Source organism: Aptenodytes patagonicus, chromosome 6, assembly GCF_965638725.1.
Source record: "Aptenodytes patagonicus chromosome 6, bAptPat1.pri.cur, whole genome shotgun sequence".
Lineage (NCBI taxonomy): Eukaryota > Metazoa > Chordata > Aves > Sphenisciformes > Spheniscidae > Aptenodytes > Aptenodytes patagonicus.
Window position 1 is genome coordinate 27,400,135 of NC_134954.1, and position 19,058 is coordinate 27,419,192.

The following is a 19,058-nucleotide window of genomic DNA, read 5'->3' on the forward strand; positions in this document are numbered from 1 at the left end:
GCTCAGACTTGCAACCTTTCCAATAATACAGAAATTGTATTCAAGAACATACTATTCTTAGAGAAAAGAAAAAAGGAAAAGATCAAGTAATTCCAACCTCTGTTACCTGATCAGCATCCACAAACAGGATCTTATCAACAGCTAATGGGAAGAGCACATCTAGAAAGAGGATCTTGTAACCCCAGATAATACGCTGTTTCTCTGTTTGCTGATGAAGCCAGCGTGGCCATTTATACTGGACAAGTTCATACTGGAAGTTGTACTTCTCTGCCATGTATGGGATGAACTCCTGCAGAGGGAGGGGGAAAAATGTAGCTTATCTCAGTTCTTTGTACCTCTGCAGGTAAAAGAAAAGTGCATTACAAGAGAGAGACTTCAGTCCTATAATAAAGCACAGAACGTTAGAAAATGAAATACCAAAGAATAACTGCAGTTTCGTTGTTAGTTCAAAGACATAACCCCGAACTGAACAATCAGTACAAATTGTAAAGCCAACTATCATAAGACAAATAAATATTTTGGCATTTTTCCCCACACAATTACTTATGAGCCATTTTATAGCGATCCACAGATCAGTTTAAAAGAATGCATTACTCAAATTGTAAAATTTCGCAGATGGGAGAATTATTATTTAGGGCTGTACAAAGCAGTGTAAATGGGAATAATAAAGTGCGAGAGAAGAATTGGGAGCTATTTTTTACTAGAACAACTTGGCCCACTGTCAAATCAGTTGACATTTTCATCTGTGAGGCTTCCTCTGACACTGGGAGAGTACAGGTTTAGCCAAGGGATGCTGGTACAATACAGCCATTAGGAAGGGAGGGGGGAAGCATATTGTTGCACCACCCCAAGAGGTGACTGACAACAGCAGAGTCACAGCACAGCCCATGTTTGCAGCAATAGGGACACTGCCAATCACTTCCCCTTGAGTTCATGCTGAACAGGCAAGATTCTCCAAGAAATGCTACTTCCTAGTATTAAATGTTAAAAGTTGCAAATTCCTGAGCGTTTTGACATCCATTTACCTCTGGGTTCTGTTTTGAATCCTGCTGTTTGTTTTATGTTGTATCACATACAATTGATAAGTATTTCCAGGTATACTCATCTAAGGCCTGTGTCACTCTACCATGCACTGCTCATGAACTCTAGTCAGTCTGAAACATGGTTTTAACATCTCCTCTTATGAAGCTCTCTCCATACCTAGTCATAGGCACTGCTTCTCTGGTAGTTTTTCTCCTATAATCTTTCAACCCTTATCTATTAGATGTAGGTTTATAGCCCTGAATTTCATCTTAAATTCTACACCTTTATCATGCAAGTCACAAAAAAAAAAGTTCAGATTCTTTCAAGTATGATTTTCCTAGTATGTGCTGTTCTCTTAAATATTTACCTTCAGCATGAGTCCACTATCAACCTGTCTGTTATTTCTCAAAGCTTTCTAGGCAGAACCACCAGCTTATACCAACTTGATGCTTTGTCAAAATAGAAGGTATACAGACCAGTAACTGGACATATGTTTACACAATAGTATGATGCACAAGTTGCAACCTTTTTTTTTCCCCCTAAACTTTTCCCCATGATAGAATAAATTTCTAATTAGTAACAAACCTTGAACGTAGGCGATAAGTAGTTCTTCAGAAACCAAAACTTTAAAGGAGTCTTAGTATGTTTCAGCACAGACAACATCATTATGCTATCAAAAGAAAAAAAATAAAGCATTTAGAGGAACAACTGCCACCCACTAGAGATCAGCTGCATAACAGATTACAAATTGCTGTTTTACATTATTAGACTAACTGCAATTATGTGTCAGGTAACTGATCTTCATGCATGAAGAAAAAGCAGGTAGCTTCAGCCTATTGCAAATTGTTTAATTTTATCTACAAAATTACTAAACCCCCAAATATCTATGTACTTCAACTAGTCAGAGAATATACAACCTGTTGGCTTTCACAGTCCTTTGAGAACAGAAGTTCAGATTGTTTTCCAAAGCAACTATGACTACGTTTGTATTTGGTTATATTGTAGTGAGAAAATTCTAGGACAGCAACATGCCATCTATTAAACTAAGTCTATTTTGAACGTATGAATGTTATGCAGACAAAAGTTCCTATAATACAGTAGATGCAAAATCTAGAGGATTTCTGAGCTGTTGCCCTTTTTTTTTTTTTTTTTTTTTTTAATATTCTTGCAAATTCTAACCTTTTTCCTTGTGGAAAGCAGGGCACCTCTACCATTTGAGATCCCCAGATTATAAATTCTGAACTAACCGTAGGAATCTTTCATATAGGTGTCCTGAAGCCACAGAGAATATATTTAGTACATCGTCTTTATCTTGTTTCACATCTTCATTCTTTTGTCCTCCTGTGAATCCCCTGAAAGGACAAATGTGTTTATATAAAGGACAAAATAGTAAGGCCCAGCTATATAGGAAAGAGTGCAACAGATTATAAATTGCTACAGTGTTGGTTTAATAGAGTACAACTGTGGGCTTTGGTGTCATCCCCCCCGACTAGTCAGGGTATCCTCCACAAGGCAGAGTGCTGCAGACACAGACATGGAAGACCCAATAGCTTATATATGAACATCTATTCAATTGAAAGATTGCTGGCTGAGATGCAGCTCCTGGAATGTTTTCAGGCTCCCAAGTAGCACTAGGGGTAAGGGAAGGTAAGCAGGTGCAAAGCAGTAGCTCAGTTCTCTAGAAACAGAGGGGTCCTATGAAAGATAAGGAGTTAGCAAGACCTAAATTCAAGCAGTCTTAATAGATGGCTGTGGAATATCACAGACCTAACTGTATCATGAAATAGTTTTCCAGTTTCAAGAGACTTGCAGGTTATTATTGAATTAGTTTTACCATTTGAGAGATTCCCAAAATCCAGATTCATTCTCACTGGTACCATCACTTAGTAGATCTTCATTCATCATATCTAGTTTTTTCTGAACCTGTAAAGCATAACACTGCTTTAGTGAGTGGAACCACATATTGGGCAAACAGCTATGGAGTGTTATTTTGACACTGGCTCTGTTTGTATCCATTTGAATTATGTCCAGTGAGCTGATAGGTAACCTAAGCTGTCTGGAGAAACAGGTCAGTAGTGAACAGACATTTTCAGAACAGATTCCAAAGCTGTTTTCAGACACCAAAGGCATGTTAGTCTAGATGGTTAAAATGCTTTGCTAAGAGGTGTTTAGTGATCATCCTTGATGATGGAGACTGGTAAAGAAAAACCCTCAAACAAACCAACCAACACCCCCCCCACAAAACCCAACACAACACCTCAACACCACTTTCTGTTTCTAAGAGGTATTATTGGCCACTGAGACTTCAAAGCAAATACATAGACAAGGCAGCAAATCAGGAAAATGTCCCAGAATTAACTCTAGCACAAGTTAATCCTGTGAGGAAGTGTGAACCAGATGCGTTATAACCGTCACTTATCTATCAGTTGTCCTCCTTAAACTTTTCAGCTATGTCATTATCTGATAGGCAACCCTAAAAGACAGTGGATTACTAATTTACCTTTTTTTTTAATGTATTCTCACCTACTCTGTATCAGATTGATAGAAAATTTATTACCAGAGGAGTCAAATTTGTCTGTAACAGATAGAATACTGACTCAATGGATACACTGAATGTTTATTACCAGACATATATAGGACATACAAAACTGACTGTTTTTTTCTTAAGTCATAAGCACAACTGAGTCAGTAAAATGTGAGCATAATTGTTTCTCATGGGCATACAAAAGGAACAGCAGTTACATGTCATTCTTGCCTGGGTGAAAAAACCAAAACCAAGTCTACAGGCAATTCTCTCCATTATAGATACTGTGATGTGAACTTTGTGCAGACTGCCTCAAATCATAGAATCATAGAATCATTGAGGTTGGAAAAGACCTCTAAGATCATCGAGTCCAACCGTCGACCCAACACCACCATGCCCACTAAACCATGTCCCTAAGTGCCTCATCTACTCGTCTTTTAAATACCTCCAGGGATGGGGACTCAACCACTTCCCTGGGCAGCCTGTTCCAATGTTTAACCACTTTAACCACAATGTATGCTTGTAGGAAGGGATCATCAGGCTTTAATCAAAGTTTCTTCCCCACTATTGGTCAAACAGTCTTTTTTAAGAGCAACTCTAGTTTTTAAACTCACCTTCACTTTAATAATTTTGCTCTTGAAGTTATTCAGAACAACAATAACTTCGCTAGCTTCAGGTGGAGAGTCTGTGCCGTCATGGCTGAAAATACAGCAAAATACTGACCTTTACTACATAGCAGAAATGTTCTTTATTTCTTCTACACATTTTTCTACATGGTATTAAACCTTATCACTGTAAGACAGGTTTGAGACGTGCAACGAAGTAACAAGTACAGGTATTTGAACACACACTTACTGGGTTTTTTAAATGAGTTAATTTATTTCATCTCACATAACTTATGTTCAGTACAAAATGTAATTTTGTGTTCACTACACTTTGGCAAGGGAACTGTTAGATTCACATATTACAATGCCTAACTACTTCAAAAGTTTCACAAGAAAAAAATTAAAGTATTTCTTATACTGTCCTACCTGTAGATTCTGTAGATATCCTCAGATCTGCCCTTTCTGAGTCTGAGAGTCCATGCACCAGGATTGGCTTTTAACTGGAAGTAACCCTGTAAAGCAAGAATATTTGTCAGTTTCCAGAAAGTGCAAATGTAGAAAACCAAGTTTTTAAGTAATGTATTTTGACCCACTGTTTTATATCTGAAAATAGTTATTTGTAAGCCAGCTGATTAACATAACCATAAGGCCTTAAAAAACCCAGAGAACAGGAAAAAAAAAAACCCAGAAGTTCCATTCAAAATCGTTGGTGTTTTTTTTTCCGTAAGAGACAGGAGTATGAAAACGTCTAGCATTATTTGTTAGATGACAGAAAGTCTTCAGGGTGTCCTGATGGGAACAGTGCAATCCCAAAGTTTTTTCTGCGAAAGTTTTGTCTTTTGTGAAAGTGAGTGAGTGAATTTCAAAACACTAGTTGGTAATTACACAGCAGTCCATGAAAGGTCTGCCTACAAAACAAAATTCAAATCAATTTTGCAGCTCTACAGACTGGTACTTCAGCTACAGCAGGAAATAGTAACATAGTTTATATGTTACAAGATATCTCTTCTACAGAACATAAAAAAATTACAATGTGAAATTCAAATACTGCATACAAGTCTTGTTGAAGTTTCAGGTTCCGGATCTGAATATTTTCTTCTGTGATTTAGATTATTACACCTATAGAAGATATAAACATCTGTAGTGATGCTTCAGTGTCCCATCCAGTTTTGTACGGTGACCCCAAATGCATGCAATTCCACATGTGAAGCAGTCTGCTTTGGGGGGGGGGGGGGGGGGGGGGGAGGGCGTGGGGGGAAGGCAGCACAGGGCATGTTCCTGGTCTCTTCATACCCCTTCACAGTATAGACGCTAAGCTGAGGAAGAGGATTCCCAGATACAGCACTGTATACTGTGGTACATACACTTTGGTTTAACTAATTAGAAAAAAAGACACCTCCAAGCCATTAAGCTTTACTGCCCAACATATACACACACAATGTGATCACACATAAAATAAGGGTCATCTTTTCTGCAATAAGAAATATTACATCATTATAGCATATACTTTAGCTAAGAAAAGGTGCAGAGAAATAGAAAATGAGTGTAAGAATTTTAAAATAAGTATTTATCATCGGTGAACATTTTTTCCTTGCTTTTTCTTTAATACATTTAAAGAGTCCAAAAACCACAATAGGCAATTTATTCCAGTTTTTCACTAACATTACATATCAAGAAAATATTCCAGTGGCTAACTTCCCTTGCCATAATTTCAGTCCATTACCTCTCTCATTGCCCAGTGTGAAGACTGAAAACAGACTGATCCCTCATGCAGCTACCTTATAAAGGCAGCTGCAGGGAACAATCACATGTTTGGATTTCCGTCACCTTTTCTCAACTAAATTAAGCAATTCCTATTCTTTCACACTTCCTTTGTTTTCTAGAATGCCAATTATTCCTGCTGACTCTCTCCATTTGTTCCATAGATCTCCTGAAGAAATGGGTCCCAAAACAAGACAACTGTCCACCTAGGCTTACAGTACTAGAGTGGATGGTCTAAGGAGTACTCTGTCCAGAAAAAAAACAGAACTGTCTGACCTTCCCTGGAAAGAGGTTGCTTAAGAATATCAACATCGTTTTAAGATACTCCAGAAGACCCTTCTCAGCAAGCTGAAGGGAAAGGAGTAGATCTTGAAAAAGGTAAGAGAGAAATAAGTACACTGCAAGGTTTTAGACATCAATCTTAGGAATGATGTGGTCCTGATATATTTGCAAGCAACTGTGGGGTGTAACACCACATATCCATAACCCACATACTAGAAAATACTCAGTGGTTTATGCAAGTAGTTGTGCTGACTGTAGGACCTGTAATTTGTCGCCAGTTTCAATTGAATGCTTACCAAGTTGGCCATAACAATGGTATCAACGATGACAGGACTGGCTGAAGTTCCCAGTGTAAACTGGAGTCCCCGAGGTGGCTGTCCAGTAGTGATATCATAGCAGTGTCCCTCCAGAAGCAGATACTCCAATTCATATTCTGCAGCTACAACATTATCCACCTGTAAGAAGAAGATACTGCTGAATTCAGCACTAGCTCTAAAGTGCAAATTTTTAGTGATTCAGTTACTCTCTAAAATAGCTATAGTAATTAAATGACACACGCTTTATTTTACCAGAGTAATTTTATTAAACAAATACCTTGAAAGCCTCAAAGAGCTCAGCTCCTTCGAGTGATGAAATTCACACACATATTGTTAAGAGTGTCCCTGACCAAAAAGATTGGAATCTCAACTGCTAAGATGCTAGGATAAGGAAAAGGAAGGACTGTTGCTCTATTTCACAATTATTTTTTTTAACATTTATTGGAGAATGTAGTCAAGTGATCTGTCTGGCATCTCATAAAAGATATATGATGGGCTCCAGAACTTTGACTCTAAACCTGTTTAAAGCTAGTCTCATCTAATATCTATCACCCGAAGTAAACATTTTGTTTTGCTCTGCATTACTCTTACAGTGTGCTAGGGTACTGTCAGAAAGACCAATTCCTTTTTTCTACACCGAACAAAGTGCTAAGAAAAGAAAAAAACAAAAAACCCACAAACCCAAAAAACCTTGGGTCCCTACCAGGCTAAATTCAGATGTAGCCTGAGGACACTACGTAAGCAAAATATTAGTCTGATCTCACAAAGCATCTTCTCTCATCGCACATCCAAAATGACAGTTTAACTGCTATAGCACCAACAGACTGCATATTAGGAATTGGAAATTGTGCACCTGCAAAAGTAAAGCTGCTATTTATTTGGAGGCTCAGGATGGTACTTCGAATGCCTGAAGCATTTAATCCCCCTCTCTCTCAGCCTTTCAATTAATCTAGGGGGGCGCATGGGAATCGGAGGCTTGAAACGCGTAGTAGTATCAGCCATTTGGTGGTTCATTTATGACTCTGCACTTAGGTTAAGAGATGAAAAGCAAAAAAACCCCAAACAAAACAAAACAAACAACAAAAAACCCCACACAACAACAGCAAACACCCAATTTCCTAGATTTCTGAATAACTAGTACAGGATTAGCAATATCAGACTCTACCACTACACTGCATCATATTCCCAAACAATATCAGAGATGCAAAAGTGAGAGGAGGCTAATAATGCAACATTCAGTGATAAAGTAACCCACATTTGTAATGACCACAAGGTTGTACAGACTGTTGCTTTTCAAGAGGCCTATTTGTAAAGGGTTTGACAATGTTGTTACGCATGCAGCAGACAGGTTTCTGTACTGCAGGAGTCACCCGCACAGCTGGGGCTGCTGTGGCCTGTCTTGGCAGACAAGACCCAGGGCTGGCTGGTTTTGGAGCCTGAACTTCCCTCTCACCTCTAGAGGTGGTTCCTCCAGGTCAGGGTTGAGGCAGATCGGTGGGAAAGCTTGTCCCACCGCTGCCCATGCCATACCCATTCTGCAGATAAATAGAGGACTTCAGCCTCCAGAGCTGTCAGTCTGGCATCTTTTGCATATGCTAGATTATACGTATAAAATTACTAATTTTAATATATATCTGCAGTTCTTCAAGGCCAACTACATAATGGCTTATTTCAAGGAAAAAGACTATTTGACCACTTCATTTAACTTTTATTATTTAACATTGCACTCTGAAGTCCAGTATTTTCTACTTTGCATCACACATGGATTTTCTAACTTTTAATATATGCAGTTTCAGTGCCCATCATAACATGTTAGTGTAATGCATTTTGTAACCACTTACTAGCCCACTATTTCTAGATCTTCTGAAAACTATTAAAGTTAACTGCTAGCAGCAAGAGGTTAATAATTAGCCACAGGAGTGTTTGCTGGTAACAAAAGCTGTGAAAATGGAACAGGTAGCTAAAACTGGCTTGGTGGCTTCTCAGAGCAAGGGAAAGTAAGTAGAATTTACTTACTGGAACAGGACTCAGATCTTACTTCAAAATTTCTAAACAGAGTTTAAAAAATAACAATCTTATTTTTAGTTGTGACATTAGCTGTAGGGAGCTCTAATCTGGAAGAAATAAATTGAAAAAGTTATTTAATGACCAGCAAAGAGTTTCTTTGTTTTTAGCTCAGGACACTCTGAAATCTTATATGTACACACTCAAAGCAGGAGTGTAGGATCTGCTTCAAGCCTACAGTATTTTTCAACCTGTGGTTCAGGCATCCATGAGTAATTGAGAACAGCGATCTTACTGTCAGTGAGCTTAAGTTTACTTGCACCCCTCCTAGAAAATGTTTAGGGGTCTGCAAACATAAAAGGTGTTAATATTCACAGTTCTATGTTTATTGGCATTTTAAAATTCGAGAGTTCTTTCCCATTACAAAAATAAGCCCTGGAAAAACACCACCATTTAAATGCAGTAAGAGGAACACGTTGATTTCTCTTACCTCCTCTAAGTAAATATTATCAAGGTCATATGGGGTTCTGACAGATTCCACCATCCAGCTCTCAGGAGTATTTAGGTTCAAAGTGAACAGTGGAGACTGGGGCATATCCAAAAACTTGGCAATTGGTCCTGGAGCAAAGTTATTATCTGCTGTGAAAGAAATCTCCGGCTCCAAAACATAGCGATAAAAGCTGGAATTTCAGAAAGAAAATGTTAGAACATGTTTCTGCCAAACTTTGCAAATATTTCACTCTTCTTGAACTTGCTGACAGCATCGGCTTTCCCAGACCTCCAATGTCTCCAAGAAGCCCGATACAAAATTTTTATTCCCTCTTGGATACAGGAGGCTTTGTCCAAAGCAACACAGGTTGTGCTGACCTTAGAACAGGTCAGAATTTTCATCCTGAAGGACCAGCCAGAATGTGCAAGACTCAACCATTAAGATTAGTAAGTTATTTAACTTATATAAATGAAAATACACCCAACTTGTAAACCAGCAGAATTACCTCACGTTATCCACAAATTCCCAGATTCTCTGTGGGAAATCGTGCTATAATATAAACGAGCTCAAAGCAGTTATTGAGACTTCCTATAGGACATTTGACCATGTTTCTGTGCTTGCACATTCCAACAGGTTTTTCTTTCTCTCTCTCTTTTTAACCCTGGCATGGTATTGCTTACCTTTTTAGTGGCATGTCAGAAAGTTTGGACTGGCAGTTCATAAACACTCTTAGGTTCATATTTATCAATTGGTTCAAAACCTAAAGTAATGAGAAAAAGACATCCCTTAAAATGCTAACTAGGAAAGCTGACCACTGTTTTTATAGACAAGACCTCAAGAAGGCTTACCTGCTCATTCACAGTCCTCCCTTCTCATTATTTGCTTTACCACACGCACCTTTTAATTGGTTTTAAGAAGAACAGTTACCTGCTCCCTCACATTGCAGGCATTCTTGTTGGGATGCAGGGACCTTCTCCCTCAAGAACAGCGTAATTGCAAACTAAACCGTTAAAATGGTGAAACTAAAAGCTATCTAGACGATACCTAAGCATGATCTTGTTAGTGTGTAGTATAGTGTATTTAGTTTTTCCACTAATAAATGTATTGTGCAACTCAGATGCACTGTTAGAAGGCCATTGGTCACCACTCGGTCAAGGAGGAAGACAAACATTCCAAAATTACAGAGCTGAGACAACTTTTTGAAATTGCCATAAAATGCATTACAACACTGTATACATACCAAAAGTAACGGAGCAAGTCTTTGAGCATCCCTGGTCACAGGATCAACAATAGCCACAACATCAAAGTATGTCTCCCCCTCTTTTGGTCTCAGTTTAACTGCACTAAACAGAAGAAAAAACAATTTTAAAGTATCAAACATATGGATAAACATAGGAAAAACACTATCCCATTCTGAAGTCAAATTACTTCCTAGATGCTATGCGCCTTCTGAAACTAGATTGAGAAAAAAAATTACATATATACACATATATGTGTGTAGAGATAGGTAGACAGAATTAATTTCTGGAATCTCACTGTGCCCTGAAAACTATTGGGGACTTCCCTATTGCTACTTGGATTATTTTTTAATTTTTTTTTTCTTGAAGTTAAATGCAACTTAAAACCATAGGAACATTAAAAGACAAGGAAAAGCATATTGCTCAGCCAATGCCAGCAATCCTATACCTGTATCGTTCTTCAAAAAAATGATATTCAATCCTTGCCTCTCCTTTTGGTTGAGCAGAAAGAAGAGCATCCACTTTCATTACCAAGTCACTTGCACTGAAAAATAAAGAGAAAAGGAAAAAAAAAAAAGGTTTACAGATACTCAGAAAATGCGTGTACTTATACATTTCTGCCAGTTAGCAGCAAAAAAGAAGACAGACAATTCTGATACACAAACTAACACTTTTACTACCTCTCTACACAAGCTCTGAAGAATTAAACATATTTAAGGGTTAATCTGCCGTTAATTTAAACAGGTTGCAGCCTTATTACTGAGGGTACCAAAGGGTTTAACCCTGTAAAAAAATACAGAACAGCTGGTATTTTAGGGGTCAACCATGCTACAGGCACTGCATTCCTGAACTGCACCAACCTTTAGACCTGTAAGCAATTCAGATCAAACCCTTGTTTCACAGCAGTCTTCCCATTTTACACTGCAGTTCTAAGAACTAGGAAGCAATCCTGTATGTGGAGCAATTTTTGTGAGAGGGGTCCTATCATTGAAAGATGATTACTTTTGACAACTTCTTCCATTTTATTATTCCCATAAATTTCCAGTCTAGTATTTTAAGAATATATTTAATCTTGAAAAAGTAAAACCTCTTGAAAGATCAGTGAAAATTGATTTGTACATCATAGCTTTGCCAAGAAGCAATACTGTAACTTAAAGGTCTGTCAGCTTTTCCTGAATTAAGTAAGTCTCACAGATTTATAGTGACAGCTGCTTAAATTGTTCATACCAAAAACACAAGCCTGGTGAAGTCTGCCAAGTTCTACAGTGTTTTCCAATGCAGCGGATAATTTCAAAAGCTTTCAAAAAACTTTGGCAGCATTGAAACCAAAAAAACACTGCTTTGTCCAAAACTAGCCTCTGTTCAAACTATGCCCTCTTCCTCCACCCTATCACCCTTATTTCTTTTTCGATTCCAAACACAGCAATGGATGCAAAAGTGTTTGGAATGCTGTTAAAACCTGTCCTCCTAGGATTCAGAATTACTCAAGATTTCTGCACAAAAGACCTCATGCTTAACTTACTTGATCAGCCTGTAACAGTCTCTCTCATATTTAGCATTACATTTTTCCATGATGCTGCTTGACTATCTTCTTAGCTATGAGCTCCAACACACAAACACATGCCTATGGACTTCAGTTCTTCTGAACCTGAAGATGACTTTCTTTTGATTAGCTCACCTCTGTGCTTTTTGCAATAATTATCTAGAACTATGATTTTCATTTTCTTATCTCTACCTCTTTTCCTATTGTTTCTCTTTAAAAAGTTAAAAGCAGTTTGCATGATTCTGTAGTACTTACAGTGAAGTATATTACTAAAATAATTTTTATATTGATAGGCCAAGCATCACTTAGCTGAACTGTAAACAGATTCAGAAAGCATACTCCAGTGTCTTATTTTCTTCCCTTCTTTCTGCTTTTAAATCAATACCGTAGTAATCCTACATGTGAGTTATGAAACCCTGATATATTGGAGGTAAATGGTTTAAAACAGCCTGTCAGTTAAGATTCAGCTGGGGGAAAAACCCACAAGAAATCTGAAGGCCTTAATATTAATGAAAAGTTAGGTTTCTCTTCCATTTAGAGGAGCAGAAAGGTAATCCGGTGCAGAAAGCATTTTCAAGAATAAATGTAATGATGTGCAGCAATTTATACCACTTCTCTGCATATAGACATCTTCTCTGTTGGTAAAGCTGTCACCAACCAGTCAACTAAACCCTTGAATGAAACTTCGTCTAGTTCAACACAGCAATGAATTTAGCCACCCCCTGTAGAATGCATCACGACCCTCATTCTTTATTTTTTCAGTCCACCTGTATCGCTCCCTGACCCCCCCAATCCAAGAAACCACTTCCTGAACTCCTCCGATAACACAGCAGGCTGTTGCTGCCCATGCTGCTGTGATCCAGGGACTGTGATCTCAGTGAGTATCAATATATTTACTGTTTCATGTTCACTTGAACAGTTCTATAGTAAATTCCTACAGACTTGGGCACTTTCCCAGTTTCTTGCTGCTTGTCAGTGAGGCTCCAGCCAACACAACTCCAACTTCCGTTACGAGGTAATGGACCAGCCATGGCAGGTTGCTACTAGATATAGATCACAAATCAAGAACAATGAACCCTGAGCACAGTACCATAGTAGGGGGGTTGCCAGTACCCTCAGAACTGCCTCCTGAATCTGGGAGATACAGTTAAAGCTCCATACCTCCAGGAGATTGTGAACTACAAAAAAAGTCACTAAAGCACTTCAAACCCAATAAAGATATTTTACATCTTTTTCCTTTCTCACTTGCCCCTCTGAACAGCTGAGCCTTGACCATCTGAACACATGCATGTTTGTTTATAGCACCTATTCAGAGTGTACTTGATAAAGCTTTTTCTCGAGGCTGCAGAAAGTCACATTATCAAGAGTACCACCACTTTTTTGTAAGCCTCTTCACGTTTACTTACAGATCTTCTTCAAATCCCAGCTGCTGAATCTGAGATTTGATTTTCTGTCCTGATGTCTTTAGTATGATGTTCTCAAGGAGATGGAAATCATCCTGGTTGAACATCTCACCATCCTCTAACGGTCCAATAATCTACAAAGAAAGCGGAATCAGCGTTATTAGGTAAGGTTACGCTGAAGCAAAATTCAAAGATGTTTTAAATAAATACTCCAGCCCAGTCTCAGTGGGTATAAATTGTTTAGGCTGATATTAATGTCAATGGCAGCAGAGTTTAAGAGAGAATTCTAGCTATTTAGAGCCAAGAGTCCCAGACTAAGGCATAAAATAAATGCTTAAAATTTTCACTGAGTGCTTGGTTTGCAAAAATCAGACATATTAAATTACACATGCAATGCTACATCTTGAAGGGGCAATAGAATACCAGTCCAATTCCAGTAGTCGAACAAATTTCCAGCGAATCTCACTCCTCTAGCGTTCAGAAGCCTAAAAGCTACCTAGACAATTCTTGCTATTTTGCTAATGAGAGAAATAGAATACCACAACTCATCGCTTAAAATTTTTAACCCATTAAAGTATACAGTAGCCACTGGAACTTGCCTTTTTTTTTTTTTTTTCTAACTAGCAAGCAGATGACAGAAGAAAACGCAATGCTGTATGCAGCTGGGTTTCATTATTTGCAGTGAAATACTATTGTAACATAATTTGCCTAATCTAAGCGGCTATTGTAAAAAGAGCTGGTGGAAGAGACCAAGGCACCTTGACCAGGGCCAGATACAGCAGCATTTTGCCCAATGAACTGAAGCAGCACAACCATTGAAATTTATCATCCCTTTCTGCCCCTGGACTCAATTCACTGCCAACATGAAAGCAACTCTGTTACTGAGAGATCTGAATTTGTACAAAACACCAACCACTAACTGCACACAGTACAAAGAAAAGGTCACGGCAGGTCTGAATAAACCAAACTGGAAGCAGTCCTAAAGACTGCTGAGACCTAAAGAAGGCTGAGACTCTGTGTCTGATCCCTAGACTCTGCTGCTCAAGGTCTGCTTCCTTCCCACGTGTCGTATCTCTCTTTACTGTCAGCTCATTGATCTCACCCTTCCATTGCTGATCACAGCCCTCTGCCCCTTCTTCAGCTTTAAAACGTCTCTGCAGTATATAGCATGGGACAGAATAAAATCCACCTTGGGAGATTCAAAGGCTTCTTTGAAAATATTGATATCCATACCCTGAAAGAAAAGAATACTTGACGTTGAAATGGGAAGAAAAGTACACCTCTGCACACTTTTTTTTAAATGCACCTTTTCTGTTTCCATTCAAGAACATCTTTATATCTTGCTAAAATTTATCCCCAGGTCCCTTTTCTTTGTGGTCTTAAGCCTAGTTCTTGCCTGTCACCTTCAAACATTATCACAACTTATGATGTGAAGGGCCACAGCCCTAGTAATTGTTGTTACTTAGACCAGTTGTTCCATTCTTCTGTTCTTAAGTGATTCTTGCCTAACTTTTTTTTAAACCTACTTTGAGAAATGTAATTGTAATTTTTTTTCCCTCAGCTTTTTAAAGAGATTATAGTTCTTCCTTAACCCCCCAAGAAAGAACTGACTCACTTAAATAGATCCCTGAATCTCCATTCCTTTTGACTTTTCAAAGTTATGTAGCTTTGATGTGTATGAGGATTTACTTTGTTTTTAGATGCACTGTTATATTTAGGTAAGTTTAGCTTTCAGAGCAAAAAACAAAACCAACACCAAAACCAAGAGTGTTACTCTCCGTTGTTACTGCATCTTTTGCATACGAACATACTACGCTAAAAAATTCATTAGAAGAACAAGTGAAGTACCCTACCTTTGTAAATACCAACAAACATGCTTACCCCAACAGCAAATTCTAAAATGTCGGCTCCTGCCTCTAATGCCTTCGCAATTTCTTCTTTTGCCATTTTGGTGATGAAGTTCTTGGCATTATTTGACGTTTGTGTCTGTAGAGCCGCCCATATGGCTTTAGCGACAAGTGTATTCTGGCTATTTGGATCTTCACTAGGATTATTAATCATGCTAATTCGAACATTATTGCTGGATTTCTGTGTTCAATGAAACATGCATAAGGAAAGTTTTAGATTTCAGGTGTGTTTTAAATGAGAAGTCGTCATCTATTACAATAAACTCTATAGCAAAAGCTTTGTATTTCTTAACCAGAAAACCAGATTCCAAATTAGGTAAATAACAGCACAAGGTTAAAAGGATGAATGAACTCATTTAACATCAAGTATTTAGTTTATGTATAGCCACCATTGTGACAGGAATCTTCTAGGTAATACTGTGCTACATAAGAGATAAAGGACCATGGCCACTGCTCAGAGGTCTGGCAAAACAGTGATTTAGGAGTAAGCTATCTATTTTTATGGTTCAGTTATCTTCCTGGAACAAATGAGACAGAGCAGAGAGCAATGCTCACGTTCATCTCCAAACTGAAACACAGACATCTTCAATTTAGAACCATGGGCTGAAAAGAACATCTTTTCTTTATTGTATTAGCGTAGTGCTAAGAGGGGATTCTGTCCTAGTACAAGAAGGTCAGCAATGTTCCAGCTCCTGCAAATAAGATGAGGCTGGAAATTAAAGACCCTGCAGGGAGAACCGATCTCCCCAGGTCATACAACAGGAAGAAGCACAACTCGTGTTCTTCAAGCCTCTACCTACTGCTTTATCAGCACTGCTAATCTGTTCAAATGAAAACATTACCTACCTGATGTTTAATGGCATCATACAACAATTGCCTCCCTGAAGGTTTATCAAAATCACCAACAATCCAAAAAGTAACAGGTCTAACAAAGGAATCATCTGCAATTAAAAAAAGAGTGGGAGAAATTTGAGGGTGAAGGGAAGGAAAGCTTCAGTTTTTCCTCATTTGGAGGAGAAATATGATGCACATGCAAAGGTTTCAAAAAAAGTAAAATTACATAAGGAAGATACAGATGAAGCTAAGCTATGAAGTCTGGCAAGACACAAATAATAGTATTGGTATTATATTAGGTTTCATTTACCTCATGCATAAAACCCACATGGGATAGCATGCATCACTGTTTCTAAGCTGGATTTTTTTTTTTTTTTTTTGCTACCTTTTTGATTTAGAAATTATAAAAGAACCTATAAATAACTTACAGATTCCAACTAGGGTACAGACATACCACTTCTTCAAAGTGAAGCTGTTAGTTCACAAAATCAGTTTTGTATAGAGAAAAAAAGTGCTGAAGCAAACGTGCATTTAAACAGCTTACTTCATTTCCTGCTGGTTCTAAAGCCAATGTTACAAAGGAACCAGAAAATTCCCAGAACAACAACATATGAAATACTAAAGCATGAGTTACCATAGATCTCCTTGGAAGACATTCCTGGTCAAAAAGCAGAAAGGAAAGGGGGGAAAGGAGAGAGACATTAATAATTTGATAGTAATCCCAATGTGTATCAAGAAGCTGCAGCACTGTACTGGGCATAACTGAATAACTGAAGTTCAAGTCCAACAAGCAACAAGTTTGTGATAATTTTATTAGAATAAGCTTTGACCTTTTCTTCCCCTCAAACAGATTGATGCTTTATTTTCATGCTAGAGCACTAATTATACTACATATTACCAATTTCATACCATACCATGAAGGCATCATTCTGAAGACCGTTTGCAAAAACTGCCATGCCATTACGACTTGGATGTTAACCGTTTCTGTTATCTTCTCTCTTTAAAAACTAGCGTGACAGTGCTATTTCAGTACTGTTGCTGAGCCAGCAATATGTATATCGTCCCTATTATTTTAGAAAATAAATGTGCTACAGCATTACTGTAATCAGATACCAGTTATTAAATATCTTAAGTGATAGAAGGGGCAGTGACCCAAAACTGTCAAGCTGTGGGATTGAAAATTAATGCACACTTTCAAATGAGCATGCGGAGGTGTAGGTTTAATTAATACTCAACAAAGGGAAAACAAGAAACTTGTTCAGATCTAAAGAGACTGAAAATGAACCAAGGGCAAATACAAGACAGAAGGAGCAATGGGAACATTTAAGGCAATGCATGCAGGTGGCAGTGGCTGGAGATAGTACTGGGGACACTTGTGAGAGTCTAGTAAAGATGACAGACAGGAACAAGAGGAATTGGTTCAAATGACAGCAGCTTATTTATGACTCCTAACCGAAATGGATATAGGAAAGGCCTGATTAAGCACTGTATTATGTCTGTGCATGCATTTCTTACATTGAGAAGTACAGCTGAGTTTTAACACTAATGGGAGACTTTATGTATAACTAATAAAACAATACTATCATTGAAAAAGTAGTACATGCACTGGAGCAATAAAAACAGCACAGACCACGTTAGGTGTTGTCTTACATAATGGGCAATAACAATTTTCTTCTGAATCCATGTAACTTTTAGTAATTTTGAATTATGAGACAGAGAGCTAGATTGCCTTTTGTATTTTTCTAGTCAGCATCACTGCAGAGCTTACACTGCTGCATTTCTGGTGGTCATTTGCAATATAGCAAGAGCAGGTTGGGTGGGACTTCATTATTCATTGAAGGCTGGGTTTAAATAGGGGAACATTCTTGTTCCATGTAGATGCCATGCCTTATAAAAAAGTCTTTTTTTTTTTTTTTTAACACTTAGATTGCGCCATTACCCACAGGCCTGAACAAGGCTCAATGCGTGTGTTGAGTACTGTATATACACTTTGAAACACACACAAGATTAGATTTGGGTTCATAATCCACTGCAGATGTTACCTTTCTTTGTTAAGTAAGTCATGCTGTTTGCGACAGCAGCTGTCTTATCTTTGGAATCCAACGTGGTAAATCTAGCAAAGTCATCCACATAAAAGTTATCTGAGGAAGAGAAAAAGTATTAGATGCCAAAGCAAACTATTCCTTGTAAAATGAAAGAAAAATCACTACTATTACCAGAACATTAAGAACACATCCCATTTTGCTCCTCATGATACTGCTTTTTATGTCTCATTTCCACTGTTAACATATAATAAGCTGAGGAATATATTTGTGTTGTCTCATAAGTTACATTAATTAACTACATTGCATATTTGATATGCAGAAGTCAGTTGAAAGAACTGTTCAAGTCTCATTTAGTTGAAGTTAATTTATGTAAATAGTATACATTTAAAAATCCATTGTGTTACTACTTTTCAAGCAACTCAAAAAAGGTAGTTTTTGCAATACTGTTGTTACAGCAGAGTCGCTGCATTGGAAGTTAATACATTTAGCCATGAAGAGTTCTAAAATATATGGCACAGCAAATCTTAAGTAATTCCAGAGATGACTGTCAATCTCTGCTCAAAGAAACAAGCTGTTGCTTTATACATTATATGACTGTTCTTGGCTTTTGCTAGCATTGCTAATTTCTCAACTTTATGAGTCATATTCCCCTAAAGATTTGTATAAAATCAAAACAAATTACTGTTCTGAAAAATCTGCAGACATTAATGTTGTTATTGTACATAACATCTCCCCCAGCACCAGGGCTAGAACATCACTTGGAGTGCTGTTAAGACTTTGCCACTACAGCTTTCTGTTGGGACAGCAAAAGTCTTTGACTCAGATACTTCAGGTTTAACGCAATTAAAAGCATCCCTTACTCATTCCTGTCAGATCTAGGTACTCTCTGTCAGACATTAAGATTCTTGAGTTAATTCTTGGAACAACATTAGGCTGGTTCATGATATACTCAACCACATCTTGGTCATTAGATAATTCACCCTGAAGGAAAGAAGAAAGAAGCAATATTTGTTATTTCACATGTATATTTGCCTTAGATAACTTAACAAACAAAACAAACAAAAAACTCACAACAACAACAA

General features: G+C 37.8%; 1 protein-coding gene across 4 annotated transcripts in view; it reads right to left on the reverse strand.

The window, feature by feature from the left end:
* Nucleotides 1–19,058, reverse strand: part of UGGT1 (UDP-glucose glycoprotein glucosyltransferase 1) — a 49,413-nt gene that overhangs the window by 7,163 nt on the left and 23,192 nt on the right. For 3 of the 4 annotated variants that reach the window (XM_076341636.1, XM_076341634.1, XM_076341633.1), the window contains 18 exons: nucleotides 18,837–18,957; nucleotides 17,974–18,072; nucleotides 16,566–16,589; nucleotides 15,944–16,038; nucleotides 15,072–15,278; nucleotides 14,293–14,424; nucleotides 13,194–13,324; nucleotides 10,693–10,788; nucleotides 10,247–10,349; nucleotides 9,687–9,766; nucleotides 9,007–9,196; nucleotides 6,492–6,650; nucleotides 4,579–4,664; nucleotides 4,162–4,246; nucleotides 2,858–2,946; nucleotides 2,271–2,375; nucleotides 1,609–1,693; nucleotides 107–289 (listed from right to left, as the gene is read on the reverse strand). In XM_076341636.1, the coding sequence (XP_076197751.1) occupies nucleotides 107–289; nucleotides 1,609–1,693; nucleotides 2,271–2,375; nucleotides 2,858–2,946; nucleotides 4,162–4,246; nucleotides 4,579–4,664; nucleotides 6,492–6,650; nucleotides 9,007–9,196; nucleotides 9,687–9,766; nucleotides 10,247–10,349; nucleotides 10,693–10,788; nucleotides 13,194–13,324; nucleotides 14,293–14,424; nucleotides 15,072–15,278; nucleotides 15,944–16,038; nucleotides 16,566–16,589; nucleotides 17,974–18,072; nucleotides 18,837–18,957 (2,070 nt within the window). The remainder of the gene's footprint in view (nucleotides 1–106; nucleotides 290–1,608; nucleotides 1,694–2,270; nucleotides 2,376–2,857; nucleotides 2,947–4,161; nucleotides 4,247–4,578; nucleotides 4,665–6,491; nucleotides 6,651–9,006; nucleotides 9,197–9,686; nucleotides 9,767–10,246; nucleotides 10,350–10,692; nucleotides 10,789–13,193; nucleotides 13,325–14,292; nucleotides 14,425–15,071; nucleotides 15,279–15,943; nucleotides 16,039–16,565; nucleotides 16,590–17,973; nucleotides 18,073–18,836; nucleotides 18,958–19,058) is intronic. The other variant, XM_076341635.1, reaches the window with a different exon arrangement.